Raw genomic sequence first — 22,744 nt, forward strand, 5'->3', positions numbered from 1 at the left:
CAATGGACTGTTCATCACACTTTGAAAATGCCATGCTCGCTACATCTCTTTGTCTCTTAACCTTCAGTTATCACATCTTCTGAAAAAAAGGAAAAATAAATTATGGATAGAAGTGCAAAGAAGGTAAAACAAGCATTTGGGTGAACTCGGGACACAGATCTATGAGAGGTGTGTTGTTATACTTTCATAAGTGATCAGACTTACAATTTTGACCTAGTGGATGATAAAATGAGTGCAATTTTTTTTAGCGGCCATAACCAGCTAGAACCCAGGGGCAATTGCATAGCCTGGCATTCCAATATCCTGACAACCAGTCCCTGCTGAAACAATTTAACAGTACTATTGTACTATTTCTACATGATTTAAAAAATAATAATAAAGCATTCCTAAGCTTTACACTGATGATATCTATTAAAAATACACTTAGAGCGCTGAACATATTGCTATGAGGTTATTAGGAGACTTTCCTCAGCCGGCATAACAAAAATAATCATATTGAACCTTTCATTTTAAAAAGCTCATAATCAGATTAAAATGACTTTTTTTACGGATTGCAGGATTACATTTTAAATAAACACATAATTTAGGGATTTCCCCTATTTTACATGTCTCTTTATATTGGCATGCAGGTGAACAAATTAAATACATATTTTCTCAGTAAGTGTGTTTTTATTTTTAAATTATTTATTTTTATGATTTAATTAAGCTTTTCGTCATGAATCCCTAATGCACTTCATGTTGTAGAATGTAGTATGTTTTCTTTCTCTTTGTATTTTGTTAGGCTATATAATAATCGTATTCAGTTTATATATGTGATACATTTAGATCAAAAGTAATGTAAGAGTAATCAAACAGTAGTCAGATTATATGTAATGTAAAAGATTACTGACTACTATTTCTGTCATGAAATGTGTAATCAGTAACAGACGACAAATTGTAAGTCAATTTTGCACACAGCAATGACTTGAAATGAGTCGTATTGCAAATATGATTCATTCATTTAAATGGAGAAAGAGTGTTTCATGTCACAGTACGCCATTGCATCTTTTATAATTACACAATCACCTTTCCTGCTCTTCCTTTTGTTTCCAGAAAGGTCTCTGACTTTATCTTACAGGGTTATCTGTGACTCCTGCCTCCCTACGGGGGTGTATGAGCATGTGTGCCTCTCATCTCTTTATAAGCAGGAATAGGAACCAGGAAAAATCATCAAACAGACATCTGGTTCCGAACCAAAGGGATCCCAGCAGGAAAGCAGCTTCTGAACATCAACCTCTACTGTCAGTGAATATCTGCTCTCAGCATGATGTGGAAAACCACAGCGCTCGCAGTGTGTCTGCTGCTGGCCGGAGTTCAGGCACTGGACGGCCCCTCGTATGGGGTCAAATTATGCGGCCGGGAGTTCATCCGCGCTGTCATCTTCACCTGCGGAGGCTCTCGGTGGAAACGCTCCTTAACAAACACAGGTTAGTATTGAGGACTTATCAGAGCAGGAGTCTTAATTTCACTTTTTACCTTTCTTTTTTTTGTAAAACTCATAAAATGCTTATATATTTAAAAGGCAATACAAATTTTAAAAATGTTGAATCTTAAAATAGTTTGATCCCAAAAATATTTTAAATACATGACCGGTCAAAAGTTTGAACAGGCTACAATTACTCATTCATAATTTTCACTCGGTTTTAATAGAAAAGTAGCCTAATAAAAAAGATAAAATGGCAAAAATGGAACTATGGGAATTATATACACTAATATTCAAATGTTTGGGGTCAGTATAATTTGAGTATAAATAAATAAACTAATACTTTTATTCAGCAGTGATGAATTTAAAAAAGGGACAGGGTGACATTTATATGTTACAAAACATTTAAAATAAATGCTGTTTTGAACTTTGTATTCATCAAAAATGGTCAGCACAACTGTTTTCAACATTGATAATGATAATAATAAATGTCTCTTGAGCATCAAATCATCATAGAATGATTTCATGTGAAGGATCATGTGGCAAAGTTTTCACATTGGAAGCTTAGTTCTATTCACCTGGATTTAAATAAATGTAAAATATACAATGAAGAACAGATATTGGTAACACTTTAGATAACATAAGAATTAACAATACTTAGCATTTACTAATCATAGTTAATTTTAATTTCAGCATTTACTAATACATTATTAAAATTTAAAAAAATTATAATTTTAAATGAACACAATTAGTAAATACACTGTGAACTATAGCATGAACAAACAATGAAAAGCTGGATTTTTATCAACTAACATTAATACAGATCAATAAATACTGTAACAAATGTATTGCTCATTGTTAGTTCCTGTTAGTGAATACATTCACTAATGTGTACAAATGAGACCTTATTGTAAAGTGCAACCCAAATATTTAATGATAAATTAACTGAAGCACAAGATTGTCTTTGGAATATTCTGAAATCATGTTGGAAATTAGAGGTGAAAAATGAAACATATCAAATGCTAAAGAAAAGGACAAATAAGGTAATTGGAGGGAAAAAAGGCTGGAATTTCTTTTTTCTTTCTTTTTTTAGCATTTGATGTCTCATTTCACCTCTAATTTCCAACATGTTCCAAAGACCATCTTGTGCTTATGTGACTGAATATATATTTTAAAAAAGTTGCTGCCTTCAGTCTTTCAGTACTATCTTGGATGTTTACATCATTTAAACTTAATTCGCATTAAACTGACTTGAAAAATGAGTTGAATCATGTATAACTTAAAAAAAACCTTAAAAAAAGTTAAAAATTGCCTAACTTATTTGGATGCGTTAAAGCAATATAAAAACTTTTGTTGTCATAACTTCATGTAATGTAATAACTTCATGTAATGATGATCATTTACAGTGATGATGCTGAAAATTCAGCTTTGGCATCAAAGGACTAAATTACATTTTAAAAATTACAATGAAAAACTATTATTTCAAATTGTAATAATACGTCACAATTAATTTTTTTGAATCAATAAATGCAACATTGGTGAGCATATACTTCTTTATAAATCACACCGACTTTTGCACAGTAGCATATGATTAAAAAAAAGCTCAAAACTCTTATATATTTGAGATTCTTCAACGTGTATACAAACCTCAGACTTGTACATATACTATCACTTACTTATCCATCTTTTGTTTTACAAGTATTACATAAATCAACATCTCTCATGTTGCACAGATGAAATACTGGATCTATTGAACACGTATGACAATAATGCTGCAGATACCTCAGTGCTGTACGGTGCTGCAACATCCTCCCAGCATGCATCTGACTCAAGCCTTCCGTCACTGGCACAAGGTGAACAGGAAGGTGACGTGTTCAGCAGGCCTGTGCGCTCTCTCATATCAGAGGAGGTGCTAGAAGCCCTGCGCACCGTTGACAGAAAGGGACGAGATGTAGTGGTGGGACTGTCCAACGCCTGCTGCAAGTGGGGCTGCAGCAAAGGAGAAATCAGCTCACTTTGCTAAGACTAAACTTCTCTGTGGCATGAGTGAAGAAAAGAGAGTATGTGTGTGTTTGTGCTTTCACACCTCTTCCTCTGTTGAATGTTTCTGTCTCTGTTCATTGTACTTGAGAAACCTAAATTGTTTGTTTGCATTGAGCTCCCATGTCACAGTTCATTTAAACAGTGGTTTTATAGATGTTGTAATGTAATGTTACTTTTTGTATTCTATATGTTTCAATTCAATATTTCAATGTTGAATAAAGATGATTATTTGCATTGATCGTTAATGAATCAGTCCGTGCTCAAATATGAACAATTGTGCAGTGTTGGAAGCTTTTAGTTCTATACTAAGAAACAAGTTTAAAGGGATAGTTCACCCAAAAATGAAAATTCCTGTCAGTATTTACTCATCCTCATGTTGTTCCAACCCCGTAAGACCTTCGTTCATCTTCGGGACACGAATTAAGATATTTTTGATGAAATCTGAGCGCTGGATCATTCCTCCATACCAGTCCATAGGCTTCTTCAGGGATTGAAACTTGCCAGCCCCGAAAAGTTATTAAAAGCCCTATTCGCACGGGATTAGTACTATCTGGGGACCTCGTGTGATTTAAAAATTACCCCGCCACATCTGAATTTCATGTGGCGCATTCACACAGGATAACCGAAGCCTGTGATTTTACTCAAATTTACCGACTTATCTCCCGGATATGACGTCAATAGGCTATTGCTTGGAAATTTATTTTCGTTATAGGTCTAGCTGTATGATATATTATGACATAAACATAATAAAGTTCCTTACCGCATGGTGCTATACATGTCATTCATCTCCATCTAATCATTCTTTTTGTTTTTGCTCTTCTGATGATTTTCAGCTTTCACTTTCTGCAAATTGTGTAGTTGTGTATAGCGATATGAGCCAGCACCCAAAATACTACCAAAACACTTCAACACAGCCTCCATTCTTCGCGAAAGATGGATAAAAAGGCGCACATGAAACAAAAACCTTGAAAAAATTATATACGATCCGGCCAAATCACAGAGATGTCGATTCGCACGGGACTAATATTATCACAGGACCTCGGTGTTCGGCAAAATATAGTAGGTAATTTGCGGGGGAATTTTTACTTTACAAATTACAGACATGGCCGATTCGCACGGGATTAAGATCTCAGACAAACTCCGCAATTAGTACGAATGACTAGAGGTCACCAGGTAATACTTATCCCGTGCGATAGTCCAAGTGACTACAGTGGCTCAATCTTAAGTTTATCAAGCGACGAGAATACTTTTTTTTGTGCGTCACCCACATGACCAGCGTTGGCCAATAGTGAGCCTACGTGTGACGTAGCTCTATGGAATCACACTAAAGGCTGATTTATACTTCTGCGTCGGACCTACGCCGGAGCCTCTACGCTATACACTTCGCGTTGGTTTTCATTTATACTTCTGCGTCGTTGTCCGCGTTGACGCACGCAGAAGGAACATGTGAAAACCAGAGGGAGCGGTTTGAGCAGACCAATCACAGCGCTTGCGTCCGCGTAGAATTGACGCGTTGTTACATTTTTGGAGAGGTGCACGTCAGGGTACGCCGAAGGGTACGCGCGCTACACACAGCCTACGACGTAGCTACGGTGCGAGTTCGTAAATTGGACTTAAGTTTGACGCAGAAGTATAAATTGGACTTAAGTTCGACGCAGAAGTATAAATTGGGCTTAAACGAACTGACTAGAGGCCCACAGAGAAGGAAATGAATAGTTGAAATAAAGTTGTTATTTTTGTTTGTTTTTTAGCACAAAAAGTATAATTGTCGCTTGATAAACTTAAGATTGAGCCACTGTGGTCACTTGGACTATTTTAACGATGTCTTTAATAACTTTTCGGGGCTGGCAAGTTTCAATCCCTGAAGAAGCCTATTGACTAGTATTGAGGAGTGATCCAGCTCTCAGATTTCATCAAAAATATCTTGTTTCGTGTTCCGAAGATGAACGAAGGTCTTACGGGGTTGGAACAACATGAGGGTGAGTAAATACTGACAGAATTTTCATTTTTGGGTGAACTATCCCTTTAATTGCAGACTTTTGGACCCCACTGTCTATCTTTATGCAATTTAATGTCTACTCCGTTCAAAAGGGGAAGCTAAAAAATAGTTTAGAATGGACCATTTCCACACAGACACACACAAAAACACACTTGCTGGATGCGGGAATTACAAATAAGCAAAGCAAAGCCGATTTAAAAGAGCTATTTCTGCATCTGACTTGGTGGAGTCTGCTATGTTGGCTAATCACTGGATCCATTCTTTCTTACTAAATAATATTTTTGACCTGAATAAAAACCAGTTCCTTTAGAAGTTACCATGTAAAGCACATTTTTAGGTTACCTACAGTGTGAGTTTAGTTTGCGCATAGTCTCACAGAAACAAACTAGTCAAGCAGTTTCCCCTTTTGCTCAAGTTCATTATACTGAAAAAAATTAAGGATGGCTGGCGCGAAACAGACACAGATAGTGAAAAAGGCCCTGGATCAAACCCCAGTCATAAATGAAATTCGCCAGAAAGCCAGAAAGATAGTGGGGTTGTTCAGATCCAGCTGCAAAGCAAAGGACAAGCTTGTGGAGATGCAGAGCTTGATGGGCAGACCACGTCTGAAAATGATACAGGAGGTTGAAACGAGATGGAACAGCACATTCGACATGCTACAACGCTTGTATGAGCAACGTGAGCCAGTGGGTGCTGCACTTGCCTATTTAAACAGTGATACTGCTCCCCTGACAAGTCTTGAGTATGACATTATTCAACAGTCATTGACACTTCTTCAACCATTCAAACTAGCAAAAACAGAGATGTCAGAGGAACAGAGAGTGTCTGCTTCAAAGCTCATACCATTGTACAGGATGTTGCAGCACAAGCTTGCACAGAAAAAAGGAAATGCAACGCAGGAATCAACTGTACAATTAGGTAGGACACTATGACCATACGTGTAATTGGCCATAACTCTCATATTGTTGTCATTATTTTAATTAATATGGTTTTCTCTTGTGTTGGCTCATAGGCTCACATCTACAAGAAGGTCTGCACTCCAGATGTGGAGGGTACGAGACTTTTAGAGCCTTGGCACTGGCTACACTGCTGGACCCAAGGTTTAAAAATGTGGCTTTTGGAAATCCTGCCAAAGCCCTGGATGCTGAAAAGCACATCACACTGGAGTGTGCTTCACTGATGCGTTCAAACACAACTCCTGGTGAGTTTCAGTCTATGTTATCTTATGTAATGTGATTCATGAAATTTATACTTCATGTGTGTTGTCAGTTTATGATTTGTTACTAATTGCCGTTTTCTTTTAATTCAGAACCACAAATGTCAACATCAGGCCCATCATCATCAACACCAGTTGAAACACAAGACAGTTTATGGGAACATTTTGACAATCGTATCCATGAGACCCAGATGATACACAATCCTACAGCTGATGCCACAGTGGAAGTGAAAAAATACCTCAGCGATGCGTTTTTGCCCAGAACTCATGATCCTCTAACTTACTGGAAAGAGAGAGCAGTAATCTTTCCTCATTTGTATGTCCTAGCTAAAAAATATCTTTGTATGCCAGCAACAAGTGTCCCTTGTGAGAGAATTTTTTCAAAGGCTGGAGAAATTATCTGTAAAAAAAAGAAGTAGGCTGAGTCCTTCAACAGCAGAGAAATTAATATTTTTGAATAAAAATCTATAAGAAAGGGAGACATTGTGGCTTGATTTATTTTTATTAATATTCATTTTTCATGACCAAAATCACATTATGCAATGTGAAGAGACTACAGGTTACAAGCTTCATATATTACAAAAATACAATAATAAAAAAAAAAACCAACACATTTTTTTATTAGCTCTTTGTAAAGGTTGTTTCAGATCAACACCTGCAAGTGACCACTAGGTGTCCCCGTGGAGACGGGTTTCGGATTGATTCGAAGCCTCGAAACAAAATGGCACATTTGCTTCGACTGTTTCATTGCTTCACGAAGCCTCGATCTGACCATCACTAAAAAAAATCCAGTAGCTCCGAGTAGCCTTCTCACTTCAGCACACGAGATCAAGTCTGAAGGAACCCAAGGAACGTGCAGAGCATTTTTCCCCTTGATCTGATTGGTCAACGGGCTTTCCGTAGTAGCAACGTGTGGGCGGAGTCTTGTGCAGCGCGCTCACTACAGGCGCGTGGACTGATACTTCCGTTTACATGTGAAGCGACTGCGAGTTCGAGCTTGTCTGAAGGAGGAAGCACAGTGGTGGCAACTAAAGCGACGGAAAACGTTAGCTATAACAAACATAAGGGAACAATATAACAAGAAATAGAAAATGTTCGTTCCAGGCTGTAGAGAAGGACGTTACTAAGTGATTACTTTTAAGATGACTGGCTGAAGAACTTTCATGTGCTCCTTGCTGGTCAGCGATGTCACTTTGCAGCGAAACAGACAAATGTCTGGACTTTCCGTAAAACGTGCAATTACTCGGTTATCGGGACGTTGCGTAATAGTGGACTTTTTGCGTGCGCGAATGCCGTGAGCGATGGCATGGCAGAATGTAAATGTACATTTTCTTATACTCCTTTACATGTGGATATGCTCTCAAGGTGAGCAAAACAGTTTTTTTTGTGGAATATTTAACTGTTAATTCTATCATAAACTCTGATACTATTATGCTTTTTCGGGAATGTAATAAAATACTTATTTTATATCTTAATATATAATAAAATATAGCACAAGAACAACTTTCACAAAAGTAAGTTTTTAGGTTTTAAATAATGAAACATCACAGTTTCACACATAACAGTACTAATAGCAAAATACCTTACAAAAGTGAAGCTCTAGCAGCATTAGTTGGCAGATGCCCACTTATTTGGCATCTATTCCAGTAACATTTATACATTAAGTGTCCAAATACTTATTAGGCAACTTTAACTTCATACAAATTAGTTTTTTTTATCAGCTTTCACAATACGTTGAATATTCAAATCATGTGCATGTCTGCATCTTTGCCCCAACTTGTTCTTGTTGCCATTCATTGTCTTCTTTATTTATTCAGCCTCTTTTGAAGTGGATGTAAACTGCTGGTGGAATCGAGCTCATCCTGTGGGCCACAATGTGTCTGTTGTGTGCCACACGAGTGCACTGGGAAGAGCAAAAAGTTGTGATCTCTTCCAGCTTTGTGTTATCACGCCGAGGCACAGACATCTGTTACCCAGTGCGTGTGTCAGGACCAAAGAAACCTTCAACTTCTCTATCGCATTAAAACATACAGGGGATATTCACTGCATGTGCAATGGAACAACAGCCGATACCTGCAATGTAACAGTAAGAGGAGGCTGTGAGTATAACAGAATTGATCATTTATTAACAATGACTTCATTACTGAATCTGGGAATGCTCTGGGTTTCATAAGTTTTATGTACAAGTGTTTATGTTCACATGACACACACACACACACATACACACACACACACACACACACACACACACACACACACACACACACACACACACACACACACACACACACACACACACACACACACACACACACACACACACACACACACAAGGATCCCTTAAGGGAATTGTTTACAAAGAAAAACAATATAATTATATACAGGATTTTGTTACTCATAACCATAAAATGTAAGTATACATTGTATATATAAAATAACACACATTAATGAAACGAAGTTGGGATGCACGATATATTGGCCACCATATCAGTATTGCCGATATATTTTCATTTTTAATGTTCTCATTATCGGCCCAATAAGACAATTTGGCTGATATATTAAAGCTTATAAATAATGGATTATTCCCTTCAGCTGAGACACTTCAGATGCACACTGTTCTCCAAAATGGTTTTGAATTGCTTGAAATATGATCGGTATCACTTTAAAAGAGGAAAATGCAGTTAAGTACAACATGTGCATCACAAGTCTTTCATATAGGCTACATAAAACATTATATTTGTATGCTTGGGACATAGTAATGGTGAGACTTTTGTTTTTTTTTAATCAGGCTCTCAAAAATTATATAAATATTTAGATTTATTGGCCAAGATATCGGTTATCGGCTTTCAGATATAAAGAATTATCGGTTAACGGTATCTGGCAAAATTTTCATATCAGTGCATCCCTAAATCGAAGTGGTTTAACAAAAATTCAAGATGCATATTTTTGTTTCTAAGCTCTCTAGGATGCCTTGCCCCATAGGCTTCCATTGTAAGTGCATTACTGAAAGTTGTGTTGCTGTAGCTCAACCGGTAGAGCACGGCTTAAAATCCCAGGGAACGCATGAACTGATCAAATGTGTACCTTGAATGCAATTTAAGTAGTTTTGGATAAAAGCATTAGCCGAATATGTTACTTTAAATTATTTCATTTGGTAACAGAGCTTAATCTGAATCGAGTCTGGAACATTCTTTGAGAAATGCATAGGGTGAAATGTTGTCCAAAATTAAACAAGGAGGGGAAGTATGCGAAACAATGGTGGCTTACTTTTGCAGATTTGCCCTTATGACTTCCTGTTTTCTCAATCTTGAAAATAAAGGTGCAGGTCTTTTTTGTTGGCTATTATGGCTTTGTTTTTTCCCCCTCCCTTTACTTGTTGGCTTTCCTCAAGAATAGATTTCCATCTTTTACAGATCCACCTTCTTCCCCATCCCGCCCTGATTGTGCCATTGAATTGGATGAAGACATTCACTGCTCCTGGACGAAATCCAATGAGCCAATGATTCCAACCATTTACACTCTTCACTGGAAAGATTGTGATGGGTGGGACAGCGTTTACTTACAAATAAGTAGTCACAACTTTTGCATTTTTAAGTAGAACCTACGTACAATCGCAAATGACTAATAATTCAAATGAAATATCAGATTTAAACTTCAAATATAAAAGATGAACTTTAGCCTTGTTTGTGTTTATATTCAGGAACATTAACTCAAGGGAGAGCGATCAAGAGGATGTGGTCATAAATCGGGTGGAGTATATGAAAAGCACTGACATTACAGCATGGGTCACTGTCAAAAATGTGTTGGGTTCTGCTCAATCTGAAGAGTCTGTCTTCAACACAGGCCATATCAGTAAGTCATGTTTACTCTATTGTAAACCATTTCTCTGAATCATGTGCATGCAATTTATTATTATTGAATAGCACTGTAAAGTTGTCTGTATACACACAATTCTTGCGATTATTATTATTAAATGTTTTAAAAAAAGAACCAATCACTTCCACAGCACTAATCAAAGGTTTTGGGTCAGGAAAATGTAAAAAAAAAACATTTTTTAAGAAATCTGCACAACTATTTTCAACATTAATAATAATAAGTGTTTCTTGAGCTTCAAATCAGCATATCAGAAGGATTTCTGAAAGATCATGTGACACTGAAGACTGGAGTAGCCTAATGCTGAAAATCACAGCTTTGATCACACAAATAAAAAAGTGATTTTAAAGTGTAATAGTATTTCATAATATTACTGGTTTTACTGTAGTTTTGATCAAATAGGCTACGTCTACATTAATGTGGATACATTTGAAAATGGCGTTTTAACTAACGTTAAAAAAGATAAAGTCATCTTATTGTGCATGTGTAAATTGTAATAAAAGCTCACTGAGATGATACCGAGTGACCAGACATAATAAAGTTCTCAGGCTATTCTTCGGACAGGATCGCTTTATTAGCAAAATCTCTCACTACTTCTAGTGTGTCCAGGTCGCATTCAATCGCCTTTCCATGTATGGAAACGCAGTTGCGCTCATGTTTTGACACAGAACAGCAATAATTGGAAGATTGATCAAAGTAACATTTATTTTTAATGCACTATGCAAAAACATGACTAAAGCATGCACATCACCGGCAAAAATATGCTCCGGGTTTGGTGCTCGACAAAAGAAATAATAGAAAAAACAGGAAAAAGTTGGCACACCAAAGCACCAAAATATGCAAAAAATCTAATAGTGGATTTTTTGCATATTTTGGAGCTTTGGTGTGCTGACTTTTTCTTTTCTTTTTCTTTTTTTAAACACTATGTAAATGAATAGCAGGAACTACAATGCCAGTACACATAGATAACTATCATTATAATATGTGACATTACTTAACATGTCAACATTTTCAAATTCCTCCTTTTCACAGTTCACTCTACAATGCAAAAATGGGGTTTTCAAATTTAGCCACTTGGGATAGTGTCGGTTGTGAACGGAAGGCCAACGGTTGTGAACGGATAGTTGTGAACGGAAGGCCAAAACATAGAGGAAAAATATTTGTTTTCAAATGTGGTTGGTGTAGACAGTCATAAATGCAGCCTTTATTGATCATAAGAGACTAAGACCCAAACTTTTGAATGGTAGTGTAGCTCAAGTTAATGAAACTTGCAGGCAAAAACTAAGTTTCATCACTTAGAAAAATAATGAATTTAAATGCTTAGTTCTAGCTTTAAATCTTTTCCCTGTTTTTTGTTTTTGTTTTTTTTAGTTCGTCCAGACCCCCCCAACAATATTACCCACACCTTCATGCCGCTGGTGATCTACTGGAACATGGACTGTGGACTGGAACATGGTGACAGTGTTGGCCCCTTAGACAAGGAGTGTCAAGTGCAATACCACGCGCACGATCACATGATGGACTGGATTCAGGTGAGAGAGGAGTAGGGGATAATCCCATTTCATTTGATTCAGTTCTCATTCACAAAATCCTTATTCGATTCTGATTCAGAATATTTTTAGTTTCCTCTAAGATTGGTGTCACTGGCTTCATGGGTGCAGCTCTGGCATTTTCACTAATGTGTTTAAAAGTGCTGTAGTAAACTGAGTTTCTGTAGTGAGTTCGTTCAGAAGAAAATCCATTCATCTGCGAATCAGAGGTGTGCGTAAAGTTTAATGAAGTATAATCACATCCATTAAAACAGATGTAGATTAAAAGATGGTTCTTTTGGGTTTTAAGAATCAGTATTGGATTATTAAAATACAAATCTTAGTAAAACAGAATGTGTAGATTTTAAACCAGGCCTAAGACAAACACTAATGCTTTGTTTTGTCAACATTTTTCACTTTGTTTGCTTTTTTAATGTAAATTAATTTTTGTTATGACTGTAAGGATGCAATCAAAGATAGCTCGGTTTCATTTTATTTAGACATTCTAACTATAAGTTACTTTGCAACTACATGTCCACTAACTCTCATTGATTTACATTTAATCATTTAGCAGACACTGTTATCCAAAGCGACTTACAAATGAGGGGAGCACTAGAAGCAATCAAACCAACAATAGGGCAACAATATGTAATACAATACAGTATGTGCTGTGACAAGTACCAATTAGTCTAGGAAAGTACACCTAGCAAGTTTTTATTAATACATGAAAAAAATGGATAATAGAAATAGAGTAGAATAGTTAGTGTTAATGTTAACGAGTGTTCAACTATTAAATTATTATTGCAGCTATGTCAACTAACTCTCATTAGAGTATTAGTAGACTGTTAGGGTTAGTTTGTAGTATAATTTGACATGTAGTTGCTAAGTTACTTATAGTCAGTAGAATGTCTTTTGGGAGCGTTCAAACAAAGTTATAGTAGATATTAAGCCTCATGGCTGCCAACTGTCAGGAGATTCGCGCAGTTCACACTGTTCTCACGTTTCCACGCCACACATCCATTTTCTCACGCAGTGAAAAATCACGGAGCAAAGAGGACGGCATTAGTTAAGAGAATTATTTTCTTTCCGAAAAATTACCATGTAGCTACTATACCTGATATTTATCCAAATGAATCGTTATTGAATCAAGATTGGAATTGACTTGCATGCTTATGAATTGAAATCGAGTCAAGCACTAATAAAAACAGTAGCCTTCCAGTCATCGTACCATGTAAACATAACTACTAAACTTAATGAAATCCAAGTGTTTTGACAATCACAACACTCCAAGCTAAACTCAAAAGTTGGCAGCCCTGATTAAGCAGACAGTCTAATAACACTCTAATGACTGGTAGTTGAAATGTAGTTGCAAAGTTGTTTAGTTATTAGAATGTCTAAAGTGGAACATCATAATAGTGTTAATTGATTAGTTTTTATAGTATCAGAGATTTGTCTATACTAGTTGTAAGATTTAATTAACCCCAAATCATTAAGAACACCACTGAGGGTGAGTAAATGGTGACATAATAAAAATTTTAGGTGGAACTGAACCTTTAATAAATCATGTTCTAGTTAAACAATTGTTGAACTTTAATTGTGCAGGAGGATGATTTCCAGTCCACGTTTCCCTTGGAGGATTCCCAGCCATTCACAGAGTACAGTTTTCGTGTTCGCTGCCATTGTGGATATGAAGAGAAAGTCATGAGTGACTGGAGTTCAGTGTTTTCAGTCAGAACGCCCCCTGCAGGTCAGAGAAAGACACACATTATCCATTGATTTAGGACATTAATGCACTCATTTACTGTTTTTGAGGATGATCTTGATTCAAATTCACACAGCAGCAGAATTCAGTTGTCAGTGTTATTTACACACACAATTCAGTTTTAAACAATAGTGGATGTTCAGAATCCACACTGACTCTTCACTACGGTTCAGAAGTTTGTGGTCGCTAATTTAAACATTTTTTTTTAATAAGTCTCTTATGTTCACCAAGGCTACATTTATTTGATCAAAAACGCAGTAAAAACAAACCTTTATATTGTGAAATATTATTACAATTTAAAGTTTCTGTTTTCTATTGTTATATTATTAAAAAATATATTTTATTCCTGTGAGGACAAAGCTGAAAATCATTCTAATATGCTGATTTGGTGCTCAAAAAACATTTCTTATATATTTATTTGAAACAGAATTTCTTTTTTTACCTTTATAAATGTTTTTACTGTTCTTTTTACCCAACTTATTTATATGTGTATATGCATGAATGTTTGAATCGTTTTTAAGTTGTTGTTTTTTTTAATGGTATGGCATGCCATACAGTACATACTACTGCACAGTATGCTTTATACAGTATGCTAGCATTCCATTTTAAATCTATTATGTAAGATAATCAATGATGATAATTGTCTTTTCAGCACCGGTTGGACAGCTGGATGTTTGGAGTGATTGTGCCCCTTATCCTGACAGTTCCTCCTGTAACATCTATTGGAAAGTAGGTTATACTCCCATAATACATCATTCTAACTTATTCTTGTTCAGTGGGTCAGTCACGATTCATTACATCATGAATGAGCTGTAGAAATTTGACTGTCTGATGTTGTTTCCTGTCTCTCAGGAAATGCCCCTGTCTCAGGCTAGAGGGGAAATTAGCAACTATATTGTGACACTGAAGCTTAAAAATGGGACTGAGATTAAGCAGGTTACCAGGCGGCGGAGAGACACAGGAAGTCAGCATCCCACCGAGCAGAACTGCCCGGAGCTCAGGCATTTCCCTCTCGAGATGGGTGTTATGGGAGTTTTTGTGTCCGCCAACACCTCAATGGGCATGTCCGTCCCCACATTCATGCCGTTTTCTGTGAGGGGTATGTCAATGCAAATTTGAATTATTAGTCATTTGCCATTGTCCCTCTTTTTGTTCAAGTTCTACTTAAAAATATAAAAGTTTTGTAAAAGTTTTCTCTCTCTCTCTCTCCTTCTCTCTCTCTCTCTCTCTCTGTCTCTCTGTCTCTCTCTCTCTCTCTCTCTCTCTCTCTCTCTCTATATATATATATATATATATATATATATATATATATATATATTCCAATAATTCAACCCAAGGTCCATGCACAGCCTGGTTAGGTGCAGGTAGATAGCAGGAACAAATTTGAATGATAATAATAATAAGAACACTCTACCGCACACTTTTGACTTTATTTTATTCACAGCGAACAACACGTTTCGCATATAGCGTCCTCAGGTTCGCTCCGTTATTGTCTGAGCTCTCAAGTGTATCTTAATTACCTTGAGTCACAAGATCAGTTGTTCTTAAAGTATTAATATTTTATTTTATGTACAGTTGCAATCGAAATTATTCAACCCCCATTGCAAATCAGGTTTATTGGCAAAATGTACAGACTTTCTGCTGTTTGCAATGAACAAATCAAACAAAAGTAATTGAAATAGCTCAACACAAGAAATATTTCAGACGGTTTCCCCAAATTCAACTGAAAATGCAGTAATTTAATAACTCCCGCAGTCTCAAAATGATTCAACCCCCAGAATAGAATCCCTCACAACAGCACAAACAGTGCTGAACAGTGGTTAAACTACCTGGACGGTGCAGAAAAACGCAGCTATCAACTGCTGCAACCAGATTTCTCAGAAGGCAGGTTCAGAAAAAAACCTGGGGCTGCATTGCATCCTCTGGCGCTGGAAACCTGCAGCGTGTGGAAGGCAAGATGGATTTATTGAAGTATCAGGAAATCCTAGGAAAAAACGTCATGCCGTCAGTGAGGAAGCTGAAGCTTGGGTGCTATAATCATTGGATCTTCCAAGAGGACAATGATCCCAAGTAAACCTTAAATTCCACCAAGGCTTGGTTGCAGAAGACACATTTGTTGTCACATTTGTTGTGTTGACCTATTTCAATTACTTTTGTTTGATTTTTTTTTTATTGCAAACAGTTGAAAGTTTGTAAATGTTGCCAATAAACCTTATTTGCAAAGGGGGTTGGAATAATTTTGATTGCAACTGTGTGCATATATATATATATACAGTATACATATATATTATATATTTTTATAATAAAATGCAATATACACTACAGTTGAAAAAGATAGTAAGATTTTTTTTTTTAAATAACACTTTTATTCAGCAAGAACACATTTAATTGATTCAGCATTGAAATTACAGGAATAAATTATATTTGAAAACATTAAAGTAGAAAACAGTTATTTTAAATTGCAATAATATTTCACAATAATACTGTTATTCCTGTATTTTTAATAAAATAAAGGCAGCCTGCCTTGCTGAGCATAAGAGACTTCTTTTCAAAAGTTTGGGATTGGCAATATTTTTTGAATGGTAGTGTAAAATGATATTTATATCATATTTATGCCCTGCAGGACAGACAACACCTGAGGTGAATCTGAGTGTAATGGGTGAGAAACAGAAGCTGTGGGTCTCATGGTCCGTACACCCACAGTTCTCTGACAGTGTCCTGGAATATGTGGTCCAGCATGTGTCTGTAGTACCTCACCATCCGTGCCTGAACTGGGTCAGAGTAAACAGAACCCAGACATCCGTCACAATCACAGGTGTGTGTGTGTGTGTGTGTGTGTGTGTGTGTGTGTGTGTGTGTGTGTGTGTCTGTGTGTGTGTGTGTGTGTGTGTGTGTGTGCGCGCGCGCGCGCGCGGTGTGTTTGTGTACAGGTTTTAGCTATACGTATGAGGGCCAAATGTCCTAGTGAGGACATTTTACTGGTCCTCACTAGTATAAAAGAATAAAAAAATCTGACACTGTTTATTTAAATCTGGTGTTTTGCACATATTTCTGTAATGGGTAGGTTTAAGGGTAGGGATTGCTTTAGGCCATATAATACCATTAAAGTTCCAACCCCGTAAGACCTTCGTTCATCTTCGGAACACGAATTAAGATATTTTTGATGAAATCTGAGAGCTGGATCACTCCTCCATAGGCTTCTAAGGGATTGAAACTTGGCGGCCCCGAAAAGTTATTAAAGACATCGTTAAAATAGTCCAAGCGACTACAGTGGCTCAATCTTAAGTTTATCAAACGACGAGAATACTTTTTGTGTGCAAAAACTAAATAAATAACGACTTTATTTCAACTATTCATTTCCTTCTCTGTGGGCCTCGAGTCAGTTCACTAGTGTAATAGTGCAGTGCTTCAGGGTGGTACGACACACGCATCACACACATGACCAGCGTTGGCCAATAGTGAGCCTACATGTGACGCACAACACAGAAGCACTACGCTGTACGCTATTTAACCTAATGTAAAATCAATGCAGGTCTATGCAGTGTCCTCACTAATATAGGGAAACAAGCACGTGTGTGTGTGTGGGGATGTGTGAAAGCAAGAAAGCTGTAATTTGTTCTGACCCTGACAGTGATTTCGCGTTTGTCTCCATCCACAGGTGACTTCAGGAACTACACAGCATATAATGTGTCACTGTATACTGTCTCCAACAACCACAGCACTTTCCTTAAGTCAGCGATTGCATACACACTTCAAGGAGGTATGACATCCCTTATATTACTGACGGCACTTTGGGTTGTTTTATTAACAACAGACCCAAGTCCACAAGACATCAAATAAAATCTGACTTTTCCGTTTTAATTGCAAATTGTCCAATACGACAGAGACTAAAATCAGAAAAATAACAAGGATATTACAATTAAAGGTCCCATATTGTTCAACTTTCTGAAGTTTTATTTTAGGTTTTAATGCCCTTAAGAATATATATTTGCGGTATAAGTACCAAAAACCATCTCAATATATTTTTACAGCTCCTTTCTCAGGAGCTCTGCCAAGAACAGGTCGATTTTGGCCTATCTACTTAATATTCATGAGCCTCTCTTCTGATTGGCCTGTTGTTTTCTGAGTGACCCACTATTGGTGGTGGTGGTGGTGACTGAAGGCGGTGACTTGAGTAGTTCTGACATCACATTTATACGGAAGTCACAACGGCTCGTGAAAAGGCACAGCTACTTTATGCCGGCTGTGTGTATTTGCATGTGGATCGACTGTTTTGAAACTTATATGGTTGTTACATAGCCCCTAGACCTCTGTTATCATGAAAAAAGCCGGGAAATTTCAGTCTTGACAATATGGGACCTTTAAGTAGTAGTGTGTATTTACAAACATTCCCCCCACTAAATAACAGTTTTAATATTAAGCTTATTTGTCAAAAAACACATCCACTGTAGAAGTATATCGCATTGTCAATAATTAGCTTGTATAGTGCAACATTTCCATTCACTTAGATTGATTTCAAAAAAGCGTAATGGATTCCATTCATAAAACATTTTCTAACTTTGAGTTAGTTGTGGCAGTTTTAGGGCACAAAGTGTCCTGTAATCAGCCTTCATATTGGTATAATCTCTTTGTCTCCCTGCCCAGTTCCTCCTAAAGTCCCACGATTCTATGTGAAGATCGTCTCTCAGTCTTCTGTCATTCTGATGTGGAGCCCCATCCCTGAGCATGAGAGCAAAGGTGTCATCCTGCATTACTTGGTGGGCATCAATGAGACAGGTAATCCATTATCTCTCCTTTAATGTAAATCTTAAGCTCGGGACAATTCAAACTAATGTAGGGCCGTTTTACATCATCTTACCTGAGCATTGGAGTGCATGAATATTTTCATAACATGAGCCAACTGGAATGAAGAAAGTGATCAGTGTGATTGATATTCAAAATGATAAGCAAGCGCTGCTTTGTTTACGGTTTGTATATCTGCAGTCCTAGTCTCGGTTTCCCTTTTTGAATGACGAAAATAGACTATTTATACAAAAATATTAAGCAGCACTACTGTCTTCAACATTGATAATAATAAGAAATGTTTCTTGAACATCAAATCTGCATATAACAATGATTTCTGAAGGATCATGTGACATTGAAGACTGGAGTAATGATGCTGTAATTCAGCTTTACCATCATAGAAATAAATCATCATTTATTATTTTAAATTGTAATAATACTTAACAACATTACTGTTTTACTGTATTTTTTATCAAATAAATCTGGGGTATTCGATTAAAGTTAAAGAGGTTCAGTCCCAGCGGAGGTCCGGACAATACCATAGTATTACCACAGCCATAGTACTGTAAAAGAATAAATCCTGAACACTCAAATTATTCATTAAAGATGGGAATCTTGGGCCCCGAGAGCCAAAGCATAGATGTATAAGAATGTTTACCAATATTTACAAAAAAATGTATATTTCTCCCAACTGGATATGGATATAAAAAGGTCAGATGTTTTATCCGGCTATTATTTATTTATTTATTTCACATTTAGACCATGTGTGACACAGAAGGCCTTGGGACTAAGAAAGCAGGAACGGAAAGGGCTTGAATGAAGCGAGTTTGGCTCTAGATAAAAATATTAGTGGATATAGCGCTGAAATAAACGATCCTGGGCGCTTTCGGTGTGAACAGCTCCGTTGTTTTGACACACTGCTCACTTTAAACTGTTGAAACGGTTAAATGGCCCGGTACAAATATGTACTTTGTTCTATCTGGACCTCGGGACATCATTTTACTGGGCCATTTTACCGTTTCTACAGGTCCACCATTTGAACACCACTGAAATAAATGTAGCCTTGGTTAGCAGAAGAAACTTAAAAAAAATAAAAAAATCTTGCTGCCCCTAAACTTTTTAACAGTAGAGTATATCTGTGTCCTCTAGCCTCTTTAACAGAGTATAACGTGAGCAGTGACAGGACCAGCATGCAACTGTCAGACCTGCAGCCGTCCCGGCAGTACCAGGCCTGGGTGAGCGCTGTGAGCGCTGCTGGTGAAGGCATGAGGAGCATCACCACTTTCTCCATCACTGAGGAAAACAGTAAGACGAGCTGTTTCTTTCTTTCTTTCTTTCTTTCTTCCTTCCTTCATTTGGGGTTTACATTGCATGCATTTTCCAAAATACTAAGAGGTCTTTGTTTGTAATACAGTATGTAGTTAATAAATTCAGCTTCTGGTATTTAACCAGTCATTTCTTTCCATCTCATCTCCTAGGTTTTGTTGCTTCAATACAGATGGCTGTAATTATACTATTGTCTTTCCTGATATTAGTTATTGCTTTTAAATGCGTATTGTGAGTATTACCTTTCATTATAATTCCATCATACATTATATGGCTACCTCCTATATGGCTCCTACTATATAATGGATACCTCCTTCTAAATAGTGAGCTTGACTGGTCTAGTCATTTCTGTGAGGATAAATCTTGACCTTAATCTTCTACACTTAATGAGCAGGTTAGGGAATCCACATAATTTTGGCCCTGTTGTGAATTGCATTCCATTCAATCATAAGATAAAAATTATACTATGCATTCCAACTACAGTAGTCAACATTTGAAGTGGATCAAATCCATTCATCAAAGTTATACATGAATTTTGAACAATACCCGTTCTTGTCTTAGGACAACTTTGAACTTTTTTGATCCACTTCAAATGTTGACTACTGTATATCACTCTATTATTTACCATTGCCATGCTAAGCTATCTATTGTATGAAGCGCTATATAAATAAACGTGCCGTGACTTTACTGGAGTGCCGAATTGCAGGGCACATGCAAACATACCCACATCACTATGATCAGATGCTTTCTTAACTGATGTTTTCTCACCGCTGTCATTTTTGTTGTTTATTTTGATATTGAGAGGAAAGCACGCAACACATATTTACATGTTGATCTAAACGGCGCTCTCAGCAGCGCGAGTCATGTCGGGATGTTTGCTAACAGTATAACGGTGCAAAAACAGTAGATCTTTTTTCACCCCTAAGCTAAGAATACAAAAAGAAATATATTAGGTCCTCAACTGGTAAATTAGACGCACTCTGGTAAATGAATATCTGCTGTCTTGGTACAGGTTACATTACTGTTCCCAGAAGATCCCAGATCCATTAAACAGTAAATCATTTAAACATGTGAACTTTCAGGTAAGAATCTAAAGTTTTACAAAGCTAAATGAAAGAGATTGTCACTCATATAAATATGGTAGAATATTTGTTCTTCTAAACAGTGAGCTTGGCTTTTCTTGCAGCATGCGTGGCCATGGCTCTGTTCTCCGTCGGAATTGCCTCTGAAGATCTCTGAGCTGGAGATCGTGGAGAACCTGCATCCCAACACACCTTCCTCTCCCTCAGAGACTGAACCGGAGAAGATTTTAATCGATGTGGAACCACAACATTTCCAGGTGTTTCCAGATGGGCTGGGCAGAACAAATGTGGGTGGGGAGAAGTGGTTGGAAGACTCTGAGGAATCAAACAGGCGAAATATATCAAAGCAGGACAGCTGGAGAAAAGAGTACAGTGAGATGGTTGATACTGATGAAGAGGAGGGCGCTGGTGGGGAAGAGTGGTGGGACCAGCAACGTGTCTCGGACTATGAAAGGCATTTTATGCCGTCTGTTGAGGCGAATTGACTCTGCCATTTCATTCTTCATGATGTTTGATCTGTACTGTAGTGCCTTAAATAGAACAATCGGAAATGTTGATGGTTTTACTGAAGAACATGTATTGTACTCTTTATACATGCACTGAAAAGAGTATTAAGACATGCTATTCATGAAATTCAAAATGTGTCTGTTGGAGAGATTTTGCAGAGCTATGCACAGATTTCCACATTATGCACAGGTTTTTCCAGATTAGCTGCGCTGTTGCATCAAATGGCATAAGGACTGTTTTCAAACGGGTTTTCTAGAACACTCCGCTTTTGCCATTCGTGCAGATAGATGTTCCTGCCTCAAACTCACGCCATTGGTTGAGCCAATGTTGGGCTGTTTGGAACAGAGCTCAGATCCACAGTCCCATGTGGCTTACACTTTTCAGGGAACTCGGACTACAAATGTCTTCTAGTCTCCGCTCATTAAACCTTGTTGGAAAAAGGTATTTCAATATTGAAAGCATTGCATTTATGATACAAATGAGACTTTTACTTGAAGATATATTAAATGGAATGTAGATAATTGAATGTTTCTGTACATAATAAATCTTTTTTTATATGGATGTGCTTCTGTAAGACTACTCGAATGTTGTGTGAATTTCTCATGTGTTTTGTATTGTATTGTTTGACATGATGTTAGGTTTGCATGTAAACATAGGAGCAGTCACTATTATTAGTCTGTGATGTAGTCTGCCTATATTTTGGAAGACTTAAAAAAAAAAGACAAGTAATTTTATTTCTTGTAATTGCAACTTTATATGTCACAAATTGTTCTTTTTTTTAAAACTGAATAAATGTAAAAAAAAAAAGTTTTTACTCTGAGACAAAAACAGGCTTCCATACCATATAGCTTTTTGACGTCGTCTCAAAAATAAGGAATACCAGCCCAGATCCAGCATGTTTTTATGTATAAACTGTAAACACTTGTTTGTCTATATTTGATGATCAAATGGAGGAAAGGTTGAGGATTATAATTCCATTTAAATAACTGAATTGTTAATGTTTTTGTAAGAAGTCTCATGTTCACCAAGGTAGCATTTTTGATTTAAAAAAACAGTAATATTGTGAAATATTACAATTTAAAATAACTATTTTCTATTTGACTATATTATAAATTGTAATTTATTGTGTTCAAAGCTGAATTTTTAGCATTATTACTCCAGTC

General features: G+C 36.9%; 2 protein-coding genes and 1 long non-coding RNA gene across 3 annotated transcripts; all 3 read left to right on the plus strand.

Annotated features, from left to right (window-relative positions):
- Positions 1–1,303: 1,303 nt before the first annotated feature.
- Positions 1,304–3,578, plus strand: rln3a (relaxin 3a). Its single transcript, XM_077213809.1, has 2 exons — positions 1,304–1,466; positions 3,196–3,578. The coding sequence occupies exons 1-2, from the start codon at positions 1,304–1,306 to the stop codon at positions 3,483–3,485; spliced, it is 453 nt and encodes a 150-aa protein (XP_077069924.1). The 3' UTR covers positions 3,486–3,578.
- Positions 3,579–6,306: 2,728 nt separating this feature from the next.
- LOC143722401 (uncharacterized) lies at positions 6,307–7,199 on the plus strand. The gene is made up of 3 exons (XR_013196878.1): positions 6,307–6,422; positions 6,517–6,705; positions 6,814–7,199. It is a non-coding gene; the product is annotated as an uncharacterized LOC143722401 (long non-coding RNA).
- A 425-nt stretch (positions 7,200–7,624) lies between these two features.
- Positions 7,625–22,409, plus strand: il12rb2l (interleukin 12 receptor, beta 2a, like). Its single transcript, XM_077211895.1, has 15 exons — positions 7,625–8,085; positions 8,538–8,819; positions 10,134–10,263; positions 10,421–10,572; positions 11,965–12,125; positions 13,725–13,869; positions 14,537–14,613; positions 14,737–14,983; positions 16,508–16,699; positions 17,543–17,644; positions 18,529–18,660; positions 19,816–19,971; positions 20,145–20,223; positions 21,005–21,074; positions 21,179–22,409. The coding sequence occupies exons 1-15, from the start codon at positions 8,022–8,024 to the stop codon at positions 21,557–21,559; spliced, it is 2,370 nt and encodes a 789-aa protein (XP_077068010.1). The 5' UTR covers positions 7,625–8,021; the 3' UTR covers positions 21,560–22,409.
- Positions 22,410–22,744: the final 335 nt, after the last annotated feature.

Source organism: Siphateles boraxobius, unplaced genomic scaffold, assembly GCF_051911475.1.
Source record: "Siphateles boraxobius isolate OS27281-9 unplaced genomic scaffold, OSU_SipBor_1 66, whole genome shotgun sequence".
Taxonomy (NCBI): Eukaryota; Metazoa; Chordata; class Actinopteri; order Cypriniformes; family Leuciscidae; genus Siphateles; species Siphateles boraxobius.

Coding starts and splice junctions, on each gene's coding strand:
- il12rb2l (XM_077211895.1), top strand. CDS start 8,022: ATGGCATGGCAGAATGTAAATGTACATTTTCTTATACTCCTTTACATG. Junction 8,086..8,537: donor CATGTGGATATGCTCTCAAG/GTGAGCAAAACA, acceptor TTATTTATTCAG/CCTCTTTTGAAGTGGATGTA. Junction 12,126..13,724: donor ACATGATGGACTGGATTCAG/GTGAGAGAGGAG, acceptor TTAATTGTGCAG/GAGGATGATTTCCAGTCCAC.
- rln3a (XM_077213809.1), top strand. CDS start 1,304: ATGATGTGGAAAACCACAGCGCTCGCAGTGTGTCTGCTGCTGGCCGGA. Junction 1,467..3,195: donor ACGCTCCTTAACAAACACAG/GTTAGTATTGAG, acceptor CATGTTGCACAG/ATGAAATACTGGATCTATTG.